General features: G+C 54.9%; 1 protein-coding gene across 5 annotated transcripts in view; it reads right to left on the bottom strand.

The window, feature by feature from the left end:
* Positions 1–7,722: 7,722 nt before the first annotated feature.
* Positions 7,723–19,093, bottom strand: part of Acss1 (acyl-CoA synthetase short chain family member 1) — a 47,066-nt gene continuing 35,695 nt past the window's right edge. For 4 of the 5 annotated variants that reach the window (XM_004874777.4, XM_021252141.2, XM_004874775.4 and 1 more), the window contains 9 exons: positions 17,644–17,791; positions 16,862–16,999; positions 16,072–16,164; positions 14,929–15,041; positions 14,547–14,673; positions 13,815–13,942; positions 13,616–13,679; positions 10,436–10,554; positions 7,723–9,031 (listed from right to left, as the gene is read on the bottom strand). In XM_004874777.4, coding sequence (XP_004874834.2) covers positions 8,852–9,031; positions 10,436–10,554; positions 13,616–13,679; positions 13,815–13,942; positions 14,547–14,673; positions 14,929–15,041; positions 16,072–16,164; positions 16,862–16,999; positions 17,644–17,791 — 1,110 coding nt within the window. In that variant the 3' untranslated portion in view covers positions 7,723–8,851. The remainder of the gene's footprint in view (positions 9,032–10,435; positions 10,555–13,615; positions 13,680–13,814; positions 13,943–14,546; positions 14,674–14,928; positions 15,042–16,071; positions 16,165–16,861; positions 17,000–17,643; positions 17,792–19,093) is intronic. The other variant, XM_004874776.4, reaches the window with a different exon arrangement.

Genomic DNA, 19,093 nt, shown 5'->3' with positions numbered 1-19,093 from the left:
AGCCCCTGATGCTGGCCAGGCAGCCGACACCTGGAGGCCAATGCCAGAAGCAAGGCTGCTTCTAGTCCAGGGCTTTGTCCCCAACCCATACTCTTTGCTGTCCTCGCACAGATGTCCCCTGGAAGCCTGCAGGCAGCTAAGCCAAGCCCAGGCAGGAGACGATAAGCATCATAACATCATGCAGGGTGGACTGCAGATTCAGCTCAGTGGTTTCGCCGCCTGCTGGGCAAGCGCAAGGACCCGAGTTCAATTCCCACAACAAAAAAATAAAATAAATAACATCATGCAGGGTGCCCTGAGGACCCAGGAGGCATGAGTGCCTTCAGGTAGGAGCAACCAGAAACAGCTTTTCACAGAAACACGCCTGCACATCAGCCTTGCATGAGCAAGTTTGCAAGAGGAAGGTTGGGGGAAGGGATGAGGGGGTGCCCTGGAGTGAGTAAACAAGGGGTGACGGCCTAAGGCAGACTTAGGGTTACTGAATGGTCCAAAAGGGGCAAGGAAGGGCAAGTGGGCTGAGCTCAAGGAAGCAGAAAGACGAGTGGTTACTGGAAAAGGATTCCAGGTAAGTTGCTGAGCTGTGGTAGGAAGCTCTATTTTTCAGTTCAGGTGGGACGACAGAGAGTCTAAGTCTGAGGACAGATGAGCTTGTGCACAGTAGAGAAAGCATACTAGATGACATGCCATTGCCAGAAACAGACATCAGCAAAAGCCAGCTTAAGATGGAACAGGGCCAGGCACAGTGGCACACACACAGGGAGGCTGAGACAGCAAAATTGCTTGAATGCAGGAGGTCAAGGTCAGCACAGGCAACATAATGAGACCCCATCTCAAAAAAGAAAAGAAAAGAGGAAGATGAAGAAATGAAGGAAGGATTTACTAGAAGGATCTGGATGTGCTTATGGAAGTTGGCACAGGAAAAGCAACCTGGTCTCATGGGACTGGAACAAGGCAGAATGGGGATAATTACTGTCCCCTGATGCATCTGGCCTCTATGTCCAACCACGCACCCTTGGCAAACTCTGCTGTTGGGCTGGCCCTTTCCTCTGAGAGCTGGAAAAGACAAACTGTCACCCTTACAGCTCTTGAAGCTAAGATGGCCACAGGCGGGGTTCTCACTGGGAAATAAAAACAAATTTAGAAATTCTTTTGATCTTCAGGAAAGTTTTTGATAAAAGAGACAAATAGACCTGGCCCTGGCTTCATCCCCTGAGTTATGCCTGAGGCACACACCTCAAGGGCCAAGAGCTCAGGTCCTCAGGGTCCCACTGAGCTACTGACCTGCAGCCTCTAAGCTCCAAGCAGCTATCTAAGATCAGCAGTCATCTGAGTCTCAGCCATGGTCGGGGACAGCCAGGAACCTGAGATGCCGCCTGTGTGATAGCCAGCACCCTCTGCTTGGGCACGTAAATGATGGAGGGGCTCTTGTGGTTTCCCCAATTCAAGTATCCTGCAGCATATAACGAGAGTCTCCTTGTCCAGATTCCAACTCTTGGGTCCCATCATGGTGAGTTGCCCAAACCAAGCTGCTGCATGAGAGGACAGTATCTGGCAGAAACCAACAGAGCAGTCCAGGGGCTGCCTGTATGAATGGGCAAGGCTGGTGGGCTGGCCACAAGTCTACCTAGCTAGAAGCAGGGCCGGGTAGAGTAAGGGTTAAAAACAGACCAAGGGAAAAACTGCCTAAATCACCCCACTTGGAAGGGTTCTTGAAGTCAACCCAGACTTGATGGCAAAGTGCTCAGTAAGACTTTCAGCACTCAGCGTCTACCAGGGATGTGGACATAATATTTGCTACCTTGCTGAGAAGTGCACTCATTAGCCCATTGTTCGCTCAATGCTGACATTTCATGATTGGCATGGGTCGCTTATTAATCATTTTGCTGTACTTAGAAACCATTTCTTGAAAACCACTGATCATTTCTCTTTTGATGACTACTGCCTGCCTTTTCCTTTGTTTGCATAAACATATGTACTTGTACAAGTTTAGTGTTTCTTTCACTCAGTCACAGAGAGGTGGTGCCTGGGGTGGTGATGCCCTTTAGAAGGGATTGGTCAAGGTGTGCTGGCCATTCCCAAGGTTATGAGGCAGACTCTTGGATCTACATGACAGAGACAGATGACCCAAATGGTGACTCTTACCAAGAACATTCTACTCTACTCCAAGAGACATTGCAACACTGGTTACTTCAACGGGGTTCCTAAATTCTGTACATCTTCAAGGGTTTGTTAACAAGGCACTAACACAGCCAAGACCCAGGTCTCCTCTGGGGTGATATAGGGTAGTGTTTCTACCCTCTGGCTTGTCGCTTGGCTGAGGTTGGCATCGAGTGTTCCAGGATCACTAACCAACACCTTCCATATATTTGGATAAAGACTGGTAGAAGTGGGAGAAGCAGCTTTGCATTTAGCAACAGCCACTGTGACCAAACCAAATGTAAACCGAGACCAGGTAGCCAGGTGGAGGGCAAAAACAGGCCTGCAGCAAGGCTGAGTTTGGGGTGACCCCAAAGTCTCCCCATGTCCTAGTAAAGAGGAAGGCAGAAGCTGGACAACTGAGCAAGAGCCACCCTTTCCCTATCCCGGAGAGCAGGATAGGTGCAAACACGGCAATTCCTGCTCTGGTAATGTGTGAACTGAAGCAGTGGCAGGGGGACTCCATGTCACACAGGCAGCCTCAGGGCTCTGGCCCAGACCCTGTGCTCTGCCAGGTCTGCCCTGGCCTTTCACTGTGTCTGTCTCACCCTGCAGCCCAGAGCCTCATGTCCTCATCAGTTCAGCAGCCGTGTCATCTAGGGAGCTTCTTGTTGAGTGAGGAAGGCAATAGCAAGGCTTACATGCCACACGTGGGACAAGAGCAGACGACTACACAGGGTGGTACTCAGGCTTAACTGTGTCCCCAAAGCTCAGGTGTTGGAAACTAAGCCCCCAGCACATCCATGTTGGGAGGTGGTCTGATCAGAAGGGATCAGGTCACGGGGTACAGGACTAATGTCCTTACCATGGAGGTTCTGTATCTTCACAGTGGAGTGTCCGCCCTTCCCTGCTTTTCCTTCTCTGCTTTCTGCTGTGGGTGACCCAGCATGAAGGCCCTTGCCAAATGTCATCGCCAGGCTCCTGGGCTTCCCAGTCTCCAGAACCATAAGCCAAATCACTTCTTGTTCCTTGTACATTACTTGGTGTCTCATGTACTCTGTTACAGCAGCAGCAGATGAACAAAGACAGATGGCAGAGATGGGAGCTCGGGCTCTAAGTTGTCAATAGGCTTACATGCCTTGGGCTTTGCAGGAGGCTGAGGGAAGACAACCGAACAGACAGGCACCAGTGGGGTCCTGAGTGGGCCGCCTGCATTGCTGGTCAGTGCTTCTGGGGCACCCCCCATTTCACTGAGCTCCGAAGTCCTCATAGCTCAAAGAGTTCGTGAACTCCTGGGAGAAAGGCCTTCCTGACTCACTGGTTGACTTCTGGGCCTCATCTTTCTCCCCTCCTGGTTTAACATCAACACCCCAGAGACTGCACTAATCGGATCTGTGCTCTGGGTCCACTTTTTCTCTCACTCTCTGGAGTCCCCTGTGCCGGGGCCACCACTGAGGTTAGACTCTGTGGTGACAACTAGACCAAGGCCTACAGAGGGGCAGGAGTCAGTGTGCTGTGCAGCAGTGGGCCCATGGCCCAAGACTGGGGCTGAGCAAGTCAGCCAGGACTGGACTTCAGTCAACTGTGCTCCCCCTGGAAATCCCCCTCCCAACCACAAAAGCTCCTCTAACATTGGACCAGGATGTGACTGGGAATCAGGGGTGTAGAAGTTCCCCAAATACTTTCAAAGCTGAAGCTGAGAATCACCACTTAAGAAGGAAATAGGACATAGAGAAATACACAGAGCACCCCATTTTGGGGGCCCTGAGTCAGTGTCCCTAAGATTAGAAAGCATGGGGAATCACCACCCCACCCTGTCTGAGAACCAGGGCCACCTTTGGGAGCCAGGAGGGGCTTGGAAGGCTTGGGGAGACACAAGTGACCCTGTCTCCAGCCCATGCAAGCTATTGGCAGTGGCCCTGTCTCCAGCCCCTGCAAGCTATTGACAGATTCCAACCAGGATGGGCAGGGTGGCATCCACCAGGCTACAGTCACAACTTCGGTGGGGCTACCTGGGTTGTGTTTTATACCAACTTGCTAAGCTATATGTTTATGTCTTAAGCACTTTTGTATTTGTTTATTTCACACACACACACAAAAAAAGTTTAGCTTGAAAGTTTTTTATCCACTATCTTACAATGAAGTAGAAGGAAATAAACATTGTATTGAGCCCAGTCAGTCTTCCCGAGAGCTGGTTTCCAGGTCCCCAGGACTTGGCCCCAGTGTGAAGCAGAGCTGTTCAAAGTTCAGATGACCACAGCATCCTTGGATTCTGGGATGGGCAGGCACTGTCCCCAGGGCAGCCAGAGCCAAGAACAGCCCCTGAGGAGATCTCAGGCTGCTGTGTGCACCATAGACAACAGCGCTCCATGAACACCAGGCCCAGGCAGGGAGCCTGGACCCTGAGTTTCAGCTCCGGGAGTAGCAGCCTGCACACAGCTGATACACAGCCAGTTGTGGGAGGAAATCAAGTTCATTTTTATCAGTGTCTTACACTTGAAGAAAGCAGAACTGTCCGTGCAACAGTTTGGGGACTGTCTGGGGAGGAAGGAGTGTCTGGAGAAGTCATGGTTTGGGAACTGTCCTGGCCCCTCTCCACCTCTGCAGCTAGTAACTGACTCGTGATACCCCTGCAAGTGATTTCCAGTGAAGCTTCTGGGCCAAGGTACCAGGCCTCTCAAATGGTCTTTCCATTTGTGTCACGTTTTCACCGATGTTGCCATAGATTCCAGGTACAGCCTGTGTTTTTGGATTATAACCACACAGCAGCCTTTGCGGGATGCATGCATGTCCACCCCATGGACATGCAATGATGTTTGTGGATGTGTAGTTCAGTCTTTTTAATGGAAACAAATTCAAATTGCCTTAAATATCTTTGTGTTGTGTCTTCACATGGCCAACAGTGAGGACAGGAAGCAGGCTCTTGGGTGTCTCCCTGTAAAGGCTCTAACCTCATTCATAAGGGCCCCACCTTCTCCTCCAAATACCATCACTCTAGGGGTAGGATTTCTACATATGAATGGGGTGGGTAACAAGTAATCAGTCCACAGAAAAAGTTGTTTCTACCTGTTTGATTCTGGGCAACTTGCAACTAAGTGAGACCCTGTCTCAAAACCAGAAATACAAATAAAAAGGCTGGGGATGTGGCTCAGTGCGAGGCCCTGGGTTTGATCCCCAGTACCACAAAAACAAACAAAAAGCTGCTGGTAGGGGCTGGGGTGCAGCTCGGGGTGCAGTCCAGGCTCGGCATGTGTGAGGCGCTGGGTTCCATTCCCAGCACCCAGGGGAAACAAGCTCCAACTGGTATTCAAAGTCAGAAATGACGTGGTCGTGTGGCTTAATCCTGTTATGCTGCAAACTTCCCAAACAAGATGAAGGGAACAAACTACATTTCAGATTAGAAGTCACACAAATTCATGTCGCACAATTCCTATCAAAAAGAAACTGCCACCTCCATGAGAGCTCCTCTTGGTCCAGCCGTAGACTGTTTCCTCTATCCAAGATAACCAACTTGTAGAGTTCCTCTAAATTCAATAAGATCCCTTAAAATAAATAAATACACACACACACACACACACACACAAGAGCCAGGCATGGTGATGAACACCTAGCCTGAAATCCCAGCACTCTGGAAGGCTGAAGAGTTCAAGCCTAGCCTCAGCAATATAGCGAGTTCACCTTGTCTCAGAATAAAAACAAAGAAAAAGAAGGGCTGAGGGTGGAGCTCAGTATGAAGTCTCTGGATTCAATCTCCAGTGCCCAAAAGCAAAACAAAACAAACAAAAACCTAGGCTGTCAGTGTCTCTCCAAAGCTCCCCCAAGAATGGCCCACACATGTGGCTGAGCCCAAGGCTGAGTGCAGGCCCTGGGGTCAGAATCAATCCAGCCAAATCCAGTCTCGTGGGAAGTGGAGAGAGACTACAGGTTGGGTGGTGGGACCTACAGCCACCTCGGGCCTTCCCTGCACCCCAAGCTCTACCTGAGAGTCTGCCATTGTCCTCTGAGGTGGGGCATTGTGAAGGTGGGGACACAGCTCTCAGGACCCCCATGCTCAGCTGACCCCTCCATGTTCCAGCACAGAAAGGGAAATCACAGCAGCTTCTGTGAACTGGGAATGCATAGGCACCGCCATCAACTCGTCATCTCCTAACTCACCTTGAGAGCTGTGTGCAGCTAGGTCATAGGTCATGGAAAATGGCCGTGATTTTTCTGCACCATTTTATTTCAGATGCTATAGGGACACGCTCCCCTTGGGACTTAGTCATCCCAAGAAGCTGTGTCTCCCTTTAGGCTGATGACAGAGCTTGTTCTTAAAACACTGGGTCTGATGAATGTGGTGTCACCATGTGTCATCACAAATGTCACCCTAAGCTGGCCTGCAAGGGGCTGCACTTTCAGGCTAACCATCCCTGATGCCTCTGATCCTCCTCTCCGTGTGGCACCTGTGCCATCACTGTAGCTGCCTGCCCTTCTCTCTGCATCTCAGGGCCACCAACTTGGTCCCTCTCCGGACATTCTAACTAGGACAGAAAACCAACAGCAAGGAAGATGTCCAGGCAGGGCTCAGCCATGCAGCTGCATTCTGGGACAGGCCTCCCTGTGGCAGCCACATCTTGTCCCCTCACCTATGGTGTCTGTGGGCTTCTCAGGGGCCCTGTCAGTGTCATGTGGCCAGGCCTGAACCTGTCACCAAGGCTGAGGACTGGGATACAGGAAACAACTGACCTTCCAGCCAGGGTAGGGGCACTGACAAAGTAGGAGCCAGGACGGCCCTCACAGAAACCAGGGCCTTTGCCAGCAGAAAGGTGAGCAGGACAGCAGCCTGGAGGGTCACCAGTCTGAGAGGTGTGCAGTGGGGCTGCTGCCAGTGAGCTGCTGTCCCTGTGTTCAGTTTCCCTCACATGAACACTGGGGTTCCCGCACCCCACCTCTATGCCCATCCAGCTCATGGCCCAAGGGAACAAGAGGATACCCCTGAGAACAGGCCTCCCAGCTCCTGCCCACTGGGCAGCTGGGGTGCAGGCTCCTGGCACCAGCTCAGTGGCCTCTTCCTCTAAGGGCCCCACCCTGCCCTGGGGCAGGCCCACAGCTTCCCACACCCAGAGAGCTGCATGAGGTGGCTGTGTGTAACCTCTCCAGCCCAACAGGACTATGGGTGGTGATGGACATTCATGCTATGCTGTCCAAAGGGCCACTGTGGCTACTGGACATTTGAGATGAGGCTGCAATGACTGAGGACCTGGATTCTTATGCAGTGTCCCTGAGCTTGTTGCCTGAGTGCCACCCATAGTTGGGCACTGGATGAGGCGTCACAGGAGGCAGGTTCATGTGTCAGGGAGGTGAGACGCATGGCTGCTAGTGTGTGTCCTCGGTGAGAACACAGGCTTTGTTAGTGCCACTTTCTGAAGGGACAGACCTGCTGCCCATCCCGGTGCTATGCTTAGAATAAGTGCAGTGGAAAGAACAGCCCAAGGCCAAGGGTGCAGCTCAGGGGTAAATGCTTGCCCAGCGTGGGCCTGGCCGAGGATCAGTGCCCAGCATCAGGGGGAAAAATAAAAAGCATCCACCAAAGTATGACCCTAGATGGAGAATGAACAAAATAAAGCTTTATTTGAACAACCTTGTGGACCACTAGAGAGCCAGAGACCCAAGTCATTTCATAACAGCGCCATGGCTCTTCTGTGGCCCAGTGCGTGGCTCAACATCACCAGTGGTAACGAGCACTGTTGCTCAGTGTTGTGCGTACTGCAGCCTCTGCTACCGTGAGTCTCCTCGCGCTCACCCAATTGCCCAGAGCTACCACAGCAAGGCCCTGGCAGGTATGGGGCACCCAGACCCCATGAACACCCAAACGGGGTGCACAGGGGCTCAGCCTCCACCTGCCCCATGCTCTCAGTCTTGACTCTCAATGAGCACTGAGTGACCTGACCCACATCACATTGTGATCTTTGGGACTTAAGGCACATTGAAAAGGGGGACCCCGGAACAGGGTGCATATCTTACACTGGGGCCTCTGGCTCTTCCGGACCCCAGAACAGGAGCCCAGTTCAGACCAAGCTGCCCTGACATTCACCTGAGTTTTCCCTGACTTTCTCCCGAGAGGCATCAAGCAGAAAGCAAATCCTGCCAGGTCACAGCTCAAAGGAACAAATCCACCCAGAATAGCTTCAGAGCTCGGGGGTCAGGTATCATTCATTCTGAGATGACACAGACCAAGGTCAGGAAGGTCAGACATGGGACACGGGCACAAAGTTCTCAGGACAGCAGACAGACAGGGGCACAGACATCTGACCAGATTTCCAGATTTGCTAACAGGTGCTGGAGAGCGGGCCCTTCTCACTGATGTAGGCAGAGATTTCCCTGACTCTGCTATAGTACGTGTGTGTGTGTGTGTGTGTGTGTGTGTACCCTCACCTCAGACAAAAGCCTCAGCTTTTGTCTCTGGAAACCTCTGAAGAAATGGGGTTGCCCCAGCTCTGGGCTGCAGATGCTGCTGAAGTCCAGGCCTGGAAACCGAGCCCAGGCAAGCAGCACAGAAACTACCGTGTGTGTTGGCACCCTGGCAGGTCAGACTCCGGGCCCCAGGAAGGAAGAGAGGCTCCAGGCTGGCTTCATTCACACATTGAGGGTGTGGATTCTGGGCTGGGATGTCCTGGGAGGCAGGTGAGGCCTGGGCTCACTGGGATGAGGTCTGAGCTTGGGTGGAGGCCGCATCCTACTTGGTGGCTGCCCGCCTCTCTTTGTGCATGTGGAAGGCACTCAGGATTTCCTGGATGACGCTGGGGTCCTCCAGGGTGGTGGTGTCCCCCAGGTCCTGGGCTCCACTTGTGATGATCTTCCTCAGGAGCCGCCGCATGACTTTCCCAGAGCGGGTTTTGGGAAGACGCTTCACCACCTGGTGAGACAGTGCAGCATTAGCACGGTGCCCTGGGGTGAGGGCCATGCTCAGGCTGACACCCGGAGGTCTCTGGTTTACCCTCCCACCTCCTGGGCCTGAAGCTGAGACCCACCAGAAGGCAGGAGCAACTGTGGGGCAGGTCAGCCACATCCCCTGCCAGGCAGTGCTGCGCTGACACCTCAGTGATGTCACCACTCGCATGTGGGCTCCAGGACAGCAGAACCAACCTCTACCCTCTCCCATGCTGTGACTTCAATTTTTGCCTTGCATGAGAGCTGAGAGCAACTTCACAGAAACAAGTCTGGAAGTTTAATACTTAGCATTTTCAAGCAGCCACACCCCATCTGGTGCCACTCAGTGGTGGCAGGTTAGGAGCTGTCTGGGGATGTGGCCCAGCACCTCGCAGACATTTAACAGTGACTCTGTTTCTGGGACACAGTCCAGTTCACCCGCCAGCTCCAGGTGCCAGGCCAGCCATGACAACACCAACTGACGCTGGGACCCCTGCCCCAAGCTACAGCACCTGGGAACTGCTCAGGGTGCCAAGGATCCGGGAAAGGAGGCACTAGGGCCCCGGTAGCCACACTCTGCCCAGGGCCAATGGACCCTCCCCTTGCTGGCACCAGGAAATGTGTTTAGAGGCCACATGGGGGGAGAACTCTGATATTTTCCACACCTCTCTATTAAAATCTACTTTAATTCAGGTGGGGACTAACTCAGTGGCAGAACGTGTGGCTGGCACGTGCAAGGCCCTGTGTGCAGCTCTGCTCTGGTGTGGACCCGGGAGTCCCCCAAAGCCCACATATTGAGGTGAGGTGCTGAGCCCGTGGATCCTGGGATGTGATGGCCTTTGGGAGTTGGATCCTCCCTCCCCTCTGCCTCCCAGCCCCAAACAATGGAACCCACCAACCTCCCACTGGAACTCTGGCACTGGGAGCTACAGCAAGCTTTTCTCCCTTCTAAACTGTCTGTTATTTTGTCATAGCAATGAGAAGCTAACACAGAACCACAAAAGGAAAATAAAATCCCTAATTCTCTTCAGCACCAAGTCCTGGACCCGTATCCAGCAACCACAGGCCAGAGCCTCACCCACCCTCGGGTAACCTACCAGATCACCTGTGTTTGTTATTTTGTTTTTTGGCACAGAGGACTAAACCTGGGCCTCATGCTGAGTTACAACAGCCCCAAAACCTTTTCAAATCCTGAGACAGGGTCTCTCTAAGTTGTCCAGGATAGGCTCAAACTCTTGATCTTTCTGCCTCAGCCTCATAAGTAGCTGAGATCATAGGCTCGAGCCACCAGGGTGATGTGCTCGTCAGAAACTATCATCACTGACACCTGTAGGATTTGCAAAAGGGAATTAATGAGAGCATCACTGGCCCCCACCAGGCATCCACTCACCAGGATCTGGTCAGGCACGGCATATTTGGCAATCTTGGTGGCCACCGCCGACTTGAGCTCATTCACCACCACATCCACATCACCAGCCTCATCCTTCAATACGATGAAGGCAAACGCGGCTGGAAGAAAAGCAGAGGTTTGGGAGTACCACAGCGATATCTGTGCAGCCAGGTACTGGGTGCCACCTGCTACCTGTGCCAAGGGTTTGTCTTGCTGTGTTGCCCAGGTCCTGGGGTCAAGCAATCCTCCTTCCTCAGCCTCCCAAGTAGCTGGGACCACAGGCATGTGCTGCCACGCCTGGCTCCAAGGGACCTCTAAACCCTGCGTTGGTGACACCGTGGCAGCTTCTCTCTTTCGCCTCAGCCCTTACAGTGCATTTCTGCCACAGCAGAGCCGCAGCAGTTCCTATAGCTCCATGGGTGTGCTGGCCGGGCAGCCACGCATGGCTAGGAGCTTAGCACTGCAGCAGGTGCTGACGGCCACTGTGACCCAGCTCAAGTGACTTACGATGGTCCCTCCGCTGTGACAGCGCCTGTGATGGGGCTGACAGGACACACAAGACAGTGCAGACGTGGTGGGCGTGTTCTCAACCCCTAGGCCACTGGAGTTCAGATTAATCCGAAAACGCTCCCCTTGGCTGCTCCTGCTGTGTCTCAGCACTGTCACAGCAGTGTTAGGCAACTCTGGGTGGCCCCAGTTGGCACAACCATCCACTTCATCTGTCAACATCCTGGTGGCTCCGAAAGAGCTGGGCCTGGAGCCCACAGTCGCCCTGGACCTGACATCCCATCCTCCATGTGAGTCCCTGAGGTCCCCACATCACATCCCTGCTGTCACAGTGCTCCTGTGACGCCCACACCAACCCCGCTTCCTCATCCTCCACACCTCTCAGCCGTGTGCGAGGTTCCCTCACCAAGTTGACTGCTGTCCGGGTCTGTCCCTCCCGCCTCCGTGCCTCCTCCCAGCACAGTGGCCATGAAGGCAGAGGCCCTGTCTCACTCTCCACTGTGTCCCCAGCAGAAGGACCAGGCCTGAGCACAGCAGGAGCCCCTGCTGACGACCACCAGGGCGATTGTGCCTGCATGGCTGGTCTGCAGCAGCCTCAGCTTCTGCCTGAAAGGCTCCCATCTCCACCCAGCAAACTCCAACTTATCCCTCAAGACCCAGTCCAGCTTTGACGCCCTGTAGAGGCTTTCCTGACCCTGACCGAGTCTGGCTGTGGCTCTTGCCCTGTGGGGATGGGCATCACACCCACCCCCAGGCTGTGAAACCTCTGAAGGAAAGAACACAGTGCCCCTTGTCCTGGGGCTGAGGCGGGCTGGAGTGGCCTGGACTGTGGAGTCCAGAGCCAGAGATGAAGGGAGGAGCCACTTGGATGGAGGTGGGAGGCTGAGGCCAGAGGGATGAAAACCCAGGCAGGCTCAGGGGGTGGAGTCCGAAGCAATCCCAACGTGGGGCTCCCCTCCCACAGATGAGGTGCCAGCCTGAGGGAGAGGACAAATTCGCAAGGCATGCAGACGGAACTGGTACACAAATTAAAAGCAAACAGATGCTCCAGTACATGAGAAACAGCAGGAAATCCCCACTGTTGGTAGGTGACCGAACCAGGCCTGCTCAGGACAGGAGAGCTGCCCCAGCTGCTGCCAGGTGCCGGCAGCCTGGGATGCTCACCCAGGGACTCTGCCCTGTGCCCCAAGCCGCAGCAGCAGACACAGCACCCATCGCAGCCCTTCATGTGAGTCCACCCTCCAGGCGGCCTCCCTCGGTCCTGTGCTCTCCTCCTGGGGTTCACCCAGGGGAAATGTGGGGACAATGCCAGGTTGAGGCCCTCTGTGCAGCCCCACAGCCCTCTGTGGGCCCCAGTACCCAAGCAGCCAGCACAGCTCAGCTTTGATTTACAAAGGCCCAGACCTGCGACACCCAGGCAGCCCCGGCCACAGTGTGAAATGCAGGCCTTGCCAGCGTGGGGCCCACAGGTGGGACACGGGTCACACTGACAGGCTGGGCAACTGTTCCTGCCTCTGTCCCCGTTCTGACTATGCCTGGACAAGGACTCTGCTGGGGCGGCCCTATAGCCTCCATCACAAAGCCACAGCAGCCCTCATCCCCACAGCTGTTTCACAGCCATGGAAAATGCTGTTTCTGAAGTGCTTGCACAGATTTTAAATTTTACAGTGGGTCAATTTAAAGAAAGTATCTGAGGGACTAGGGTGTTCAGGGTAGTAAGACCTACACTCAGAATGTGCAAAGCACCAAAATGAAATAAAATATAGAAAGCATCTGAATAAATATAGCACAGGGGTACACAACATGACAGGCAGGCGGGGTGATGTTTGGGACAAGCTATGACCCAATGAGCCGCTAACAGGAAGAGCGAGAAATCTCTATCTCAGGCCACAAGGCAGGAAGACGTGGTCAGTGTGGCCAGCAGTGACCTGGCACGGGGTCAGTGTGCCCAGAGGTGAAATGGAGCAGGCTTGGTGTTCCCAGCAGTGACCTGGCACAGGATCAGTGTGCCCAGCAAAGACCTGGCATGGGGCTGGTGTGCCCAGTGGTGACTGAGCACAGGGTCATAGCAGGCCAAGTGGCTTACAACACTCAGGCACTCCTGCCCGTGTGCAGGCCCTGGGGACTTGGGCCTCGTCAGCTCTGGAACCAAGTGTGTCCTGGGAGAGGAAGCTGTTCCACTCATTCTGTGTCCCCAGAAGGTGGCCATGCCAGTGGGAACACAGCCAGGCTTCTCCCCAGTCCAGGTGCAGCCAAAGCCTGTGCCAGGCTCTGCCCTGCATCCCACCAGCCGCTGTGGACACAGAGCTGGCAGGGCAGAGGGGAGGGCTATGTGGCTGGATGGCTCAGGAACACTCCATGGCAAGGTGTAGACAATGCCCAGCCAAGGGCCAGAGCCACAGGATGAACTTCCCAAGCTCAGGTAAGGCCAACTGGGCCATGGCTCCGGTTGGGGAGTGTCCTTAGGCCAATGTGGCCGGGGCCTTTCAGAACCCCAACCTGCCCACTGCATGTCATTGGCTTTCTCACCCAAAACCTCTGCTTGGGAGAGAAGGGGAGCATCAGCTCTGCCCTGCAGACCTAGTCACCAGTGCTCCACCCCACTCTGTTTAGGGGGCACCCATGACAGGCACAAGGTGGGACATCAGTGAGGCTGCTCAAGGGGCCACTCACCTTCTCCTTTGATGTCATGGGGGTAGCCAATAACAGCAGTCTCCGGCACGGCAGGGTGGTCAGCCTGTACCACAGAGAACAGGGCAAAGTGTGGTGAGCCCCATGGCCTGGAGGTGGCTCAGGTCACGTTCCCACCCCACTCAGAGGCCAACAGCATCGTGGTAGTACCAGGGCAAAGGAGAGGCTGGGCCATACTCACCATGGCATCCTCGATCTCTGCGGTGCCCAGGCGGTGGCCACTGATGTTGATGACATCATCCATGCGCCCTGTGATCTGGTAGTAGCCATCCTGGGTGCGGTGAGCCCCGTCTCCAGTGAAGTAGTAGCCTGCAGCCCAGCAGAGGATCCGCTCAGGAGCCCTGAACTCCAGCCCTCTGTGATGGGGCCCCATCCTGGTCACAGGCCACAGGCCTAGGCTGCCATCCTGGCCTGCTGGCCCTCCTCACAGTCTCCCTGTGGCCCCAGCCAAACCTCTCGAGCAGGCAGCTGGCGACGTCCAACTGCTGACTCGGGGAGGAGGGCAGAATGGGCACATCTGAGGAAGCCCAACTGGGCTCAGTACAGGCTTGAGACTAGAAGCCATCAGTTCCAACAAGACAAGGTGGCATTCACATAACTTCCAGCCCAAAAGCACAAGAACAACTGGGAAAGCACAGACATAAGCTTTGGGAAAGCCCCTACTATGGCCAGTGTCCACAGTGTTTTTTCCATTCTCCTCTGCTAAGAGCTAATGGGGCCACCCCAGCCCGGCATTTACCAACCTCACACTCACGACCCTGGCCCGCAGAGGCCCGAGGTTGGGCTGACTCCACAGTACCTGAGCCTCCATGTGCCTGTCCTTCACCCCCATGCCATGCTGCCCACCACTGCCATTCCTGTGGACGTTTTAGCAGAACACAGGCTCGGCACAAGGGTCACCCCAGCCACTCACCTGGGTAGGCCCTGAAGTAGGAATCTACAAATCTCTGGTGGTCGCCATAGATAGTCCGAGCCATGCCTGGCCAGGCCTGGGCAATGCACAGGGCCCCAGAGACATCGTCACCCTCCACCACGTTGCCCTGCAGACCGGGAAGACAGGATGAGAGATTTAGACGTGAGAACCGACCATCAGCATCATCTTTCTCACTGCTCAACTGAGGCCGAAAGATGACAATCGGGTGCAGAAGGAGCTGCCCAGAGCCTTCCTCCCAAGAGCCTGGGGCTAGGCCCCACAGCGATGTCATCAAGACAGCACCCTGAGAGAAGCCTGGGAAGCAGGCACCAGTGTGTGGTGAGGGACAGCAGGGGACTGGCCTGTGCAGGGCCTCATGCACCTTCTCGTCCATGAGAGTGGGCAGGATGCCGAAAAAGGGCCTCATGGCCATGCCAGGGAGGATTTCAGCCCCTTCCTCTGAGGGCCGGGGTGCAATGCAGATGCCACCAGTCTCTGTAAGAGGGGAAAGAAAATGCTGGTTTGCTGGGAGCCCAGATTGCATCCCCAAAGGGCACTGGATGCCCACTGTGCTGGTCAGAGTAGAGATGGGGAAGGGTCCCAGTGACACCAGGACCTCTGTCGGGGTAAACATGGCTCAGGCCCCTCAGTGTGGACACAATGGGGTGCTCAGGTGGGTGCAGCCCTGGGACCCACCCTGTGGCTGGGTGCCACATCTTTGGGACCATGCTGTGGCCAGGTGCCATGTTCCAGGCCCTGTCCTACAGTGGGCTGCCTGCTCCTGCCTCTGCCCCATGCCACCCTCCAGATTTGGCCCCCGCCTTCTGAACCAAGAAGAGCAGACAGAGCCTCCTGCTTGCACAGGAAGATGGAGGAGGACTAGCCTAGCCAGTGCACACTTGCACCCATCAGGCCTGGCCTCACACTGCTCTGGCACCGCCTCTGTGGCCTGGATGGAGAGGAGGAGTTCAAGGTCCCTACCCAGTCAGACAGGACCACTGTGGCAGCTCAGAAGGCTGTGTGATTGTGTCTGCGGTGGGCTCTTGCCCTGCACATCCAGAGAGTCAGACATTTGAGAGAGGAGGGGACAAACTGAAACAGAGTGCCACAGAAAGCATCCTCTCCTGCTAACCCCAACATGGACTTGAGGCTCTGGGGTGACAGGTCCACCCCCACTACACAGCTGTGCTCAGTGGGCTCCATGCCAGCACCCCAACAACAAGGAAGGGGGCTACAAGGAGAAGGGGACCCTGTGTCCTCACCACGCCAGGCCGGAGCACAATCTGTGGCAGCACATTCCACGCATACCAGGCCTAGGGGCCCCTATGTCACAGGCAGGGAAACTGAGGCTCTGAGAAGTCCTCATTAGAGTGGAACAGCTGCTAAGCCCAGCCAGGCTGCATCATGGGTGGTGCAGTGGACTCTGCCACCCTGGCTCCAAGAGCCCCAGCCCCAGCCTAGATCCCCAGACCCAATGCCCAGAGGAAACAATCCCAGGAGTCCAATGCCTGCTGGGGACGCTCACCTGTCTGCCACCAGGTGTCCACCAGCGTGCACCTGCCATCCCCCACCACCTTGTGCAGCCACTCCCAGGCCTCATTATTGATGGGCTCACCCACTGAAAGGACACAGAGAGCGAGAGATTAGCGCCACCCAGAGGGTGGGGGCCATGGGGCAGCTGCTGGGGAATGGCTCTGAAGTTTCTCCAAATGTCATCAGAGAAGACCTGGAGAGACTGAATCCGTCACACTTACCAGAGAAACACAAGCAGCTGTTACAGGGTCCAAAGGCAAAAAGAGTGCAAGAATGTGGGAAACAGTGTCACACACACACCATGTCATTCAGGGGAGGCAATCAGGACATTTCTCCTAATACTTAGGAGTGCGCATGAGCAACACAACTACCTGACAATAGTTGGGGGCAAAGTCTACTATCGCTAAACTCATGTTTACTCTGTTACCCCAAAATTTGACTCTGGACAAGTGCTCCAGAGAATGAAGCACAGCCAGACACCATATTAAGCACACAAGATGGCCCTGCAGCCCTGTCCACCACAGGCAGAAGTAAGTCACAGACTCCCTATGCGAACATATAGTTGGTGATGGCAGAGCCTGTACCGGACACCACAAAGCATGAGGGCATGCATTGCTATACCCACACCCATGCAGCCTTACGACCATCTGCCCACCAACCCACATGAGGCCCAGGAGGATCCCTGACCTAACTACTCATGTCCACCTGACACACCTACCCCTCCAGCTGCCCCCCCCCACTGAGCCCACAGCCCCTTACTCCACCTCAGTGTGCTCGCTTACCCGAGCCCAGGGTGCGCAGGGATGAGCGGTCATACTTCTTCACCCAGACATCCCCGAGCTTCAAGAGCAGCCGGATGGCAGTTGGGGCGCCATAGAACTGATTGACCCTCAGCCTCTGCACTGTCTCCCAGTACCGACCTGCAGGACGCCAAAACCAGTCAGCAGGATGAGCCAGACACAGGTGTGTGCAGATGTCTGCACGTGGTCACCAAGACGGGCCCAAGTCCTCTGGGAAGGGTTGATGCATCTTCCCCATGTGCTGCACACGCCTCACAGCCGAGCCCCGTGCCCAACAAGACACCTGGCCCTGGAACCCTGCCTACCCCACCGCTCCCTGAGGGACCTGAATATGAACACACCTAAGCCACAGCCCTGCCCATGCCCTCTCCTGACTCCATGACTCCCTACTTAAAGAGGGGATCCAGGCCATGCACAGAGCTGGGCAGCCACGGAGTCTGTGGACCTGGACTTGAGGAAGGACTAGGTTGACCAGTGAGGTAGCCGCAGAGACAGGAGGGACTGGGCTAAGAGGTCCTAGGGCAGGCAGTTTAAGGTAGAGGGACAGGAACCTGGAAGGGTGGCGTGAGATATGGTGTTGCCTGGCTCCTTGTTAGATAGCAATGCCTGAGCGCCCTGCAGACAGCTTCCAGCTCCCATCTACATGCAGGGTCAAGGCTAGCAGTTCTGCTGTCCCCTTGGCATCTGGTCCACAGGACCACAAGACACACATCTCTCCTGCATCTGGCCCTGCCACCCAGCACAGGCCCCAGATGGGTCCTTACCAGCATTGGGGTAAACTGGGGTACTCTCAAATAGGACACTGGTGGCACCATTGCAGAGGGGTCCATATACCACGTAGCTGTGCCCCGTGATCCAGCCAATGTCTGCCACACAGCCGAAGACGTCACCTGGCTGATAGTCAAACACAAGCTGTGGACACAGGGGGGACCATTAGGTGGCGTTCTTCCATCATCACCACATTCCCACATGTCATTGAGACAAGGTGGAGCTTGCCCAATGGCCTGAAACTGAGAGGCAGCCACTGACAGCCACCAGCAGCTGGTGACTGGATGTCGCAGAGGCTGCACACAGGGCATGGCAGGGAAAGATGATTACTGTACACATGGCAGCAGGGGACCCTTGCAGATGTGCATGGGTGAAAGTAGCCAGGTGTAAGAGTGCTGCCACGCTCATAGCAGACATGCACAGCCAGACAATGCTGAGCCATGGGATGAGGGTGGCCCTGGGGACTGCAGTGAGAGGCTTGAGGGGCTCTCTGAAGCCCAAGCTGTCCCTGTCTGGAAGCAGGCATGCAGCAGGAACTTCGTCTAGCTCCTGCATAGCTGTCAACATTCCACTTGTTGACTAGAGTTTGGTGTTTGCTCAAATGACTCACTGAGCCACACATGTGGCTTGGGTGGTTTTCTGTATGTGTTCTAAAAAGACCACTTTTCATTCTTGGTGAGTTGTCCCCAGGGTCCTGCCACTACAGACCAGCGGTCAGTGCAACCTGGAGTTTGCGGGCAGCTCAGTGGGGCTGTGAGTGGCCAGGCCCCTGAGGAGCTGTGTGTCCATGTGGAAGAGTAAAGTTGTGTTTGCTGTGTCTGCACAGCATGGAGCCAAAGGGATTATGAATTCAACTTGGACCCATGCTGCCAAGCCTGTAGTTCCTGGAGGGAGACCAGATGCCTAGGGCCAGTCACTTCCCAGACACCCACAGCCAGGCAGCTCCTTGAGCCACAGTGCACACCTCAACATCCTTCAGAGTCAATAGCCTTTTCCCTAACAGCGCAAATCCCCTCGTCATGAGTATGCATGGACAGACATACACATAAACACATGAGTACATATGCGTTGATAAATATATGCACACACAGGCACACACATAGATGGCAAACACGCACACAAACATCCTTATGCACAAGCACACACATTAGAACCCCAGTGATAACCTCAGGCACTGTGACAGTTCATCCTGACTGTCAACTTGCTTGGGGACAGAAAGAGCACACCCCTGGGCATGTCAGGGTGGGTCCCAGAGGTGTGACCCCAGGGACCATGTCTAAGTCCCTGGCCCTTCCTCTCTGGCTCTTCCCCTGTGTTCTGCCCACAGCTGCCATGAAGTGAGCAGCTCTGCCCCACTATCCACAATGCTCTGGCCTTAGCATCAGCCCACTGGCCCTTCTGACACTAGGAGCCCAGATAGCCTCTCCTCCTTCCAGTTGCCAGTGG

This window comes from Heterocephalus glaber, unplaced genomic scaffold (assembly GCF_053883595.1).
Source record: "Heterocephalus glaber isolate CG9 unplaced genomic scaffold, H.glaber_assembly_v1.0 deba00001532, whole genome shotgun sequence".
Classification (NCBI taxonomy): Eukaryota; Metazoa; Chordata; class Mammalia; order Rodentia; family Bathyergidae; genus Heterocephalus; species Heterocephalus glaber.
This window is presented reverse-complemented; position numbering and strand designations above follow the sequence as displayed.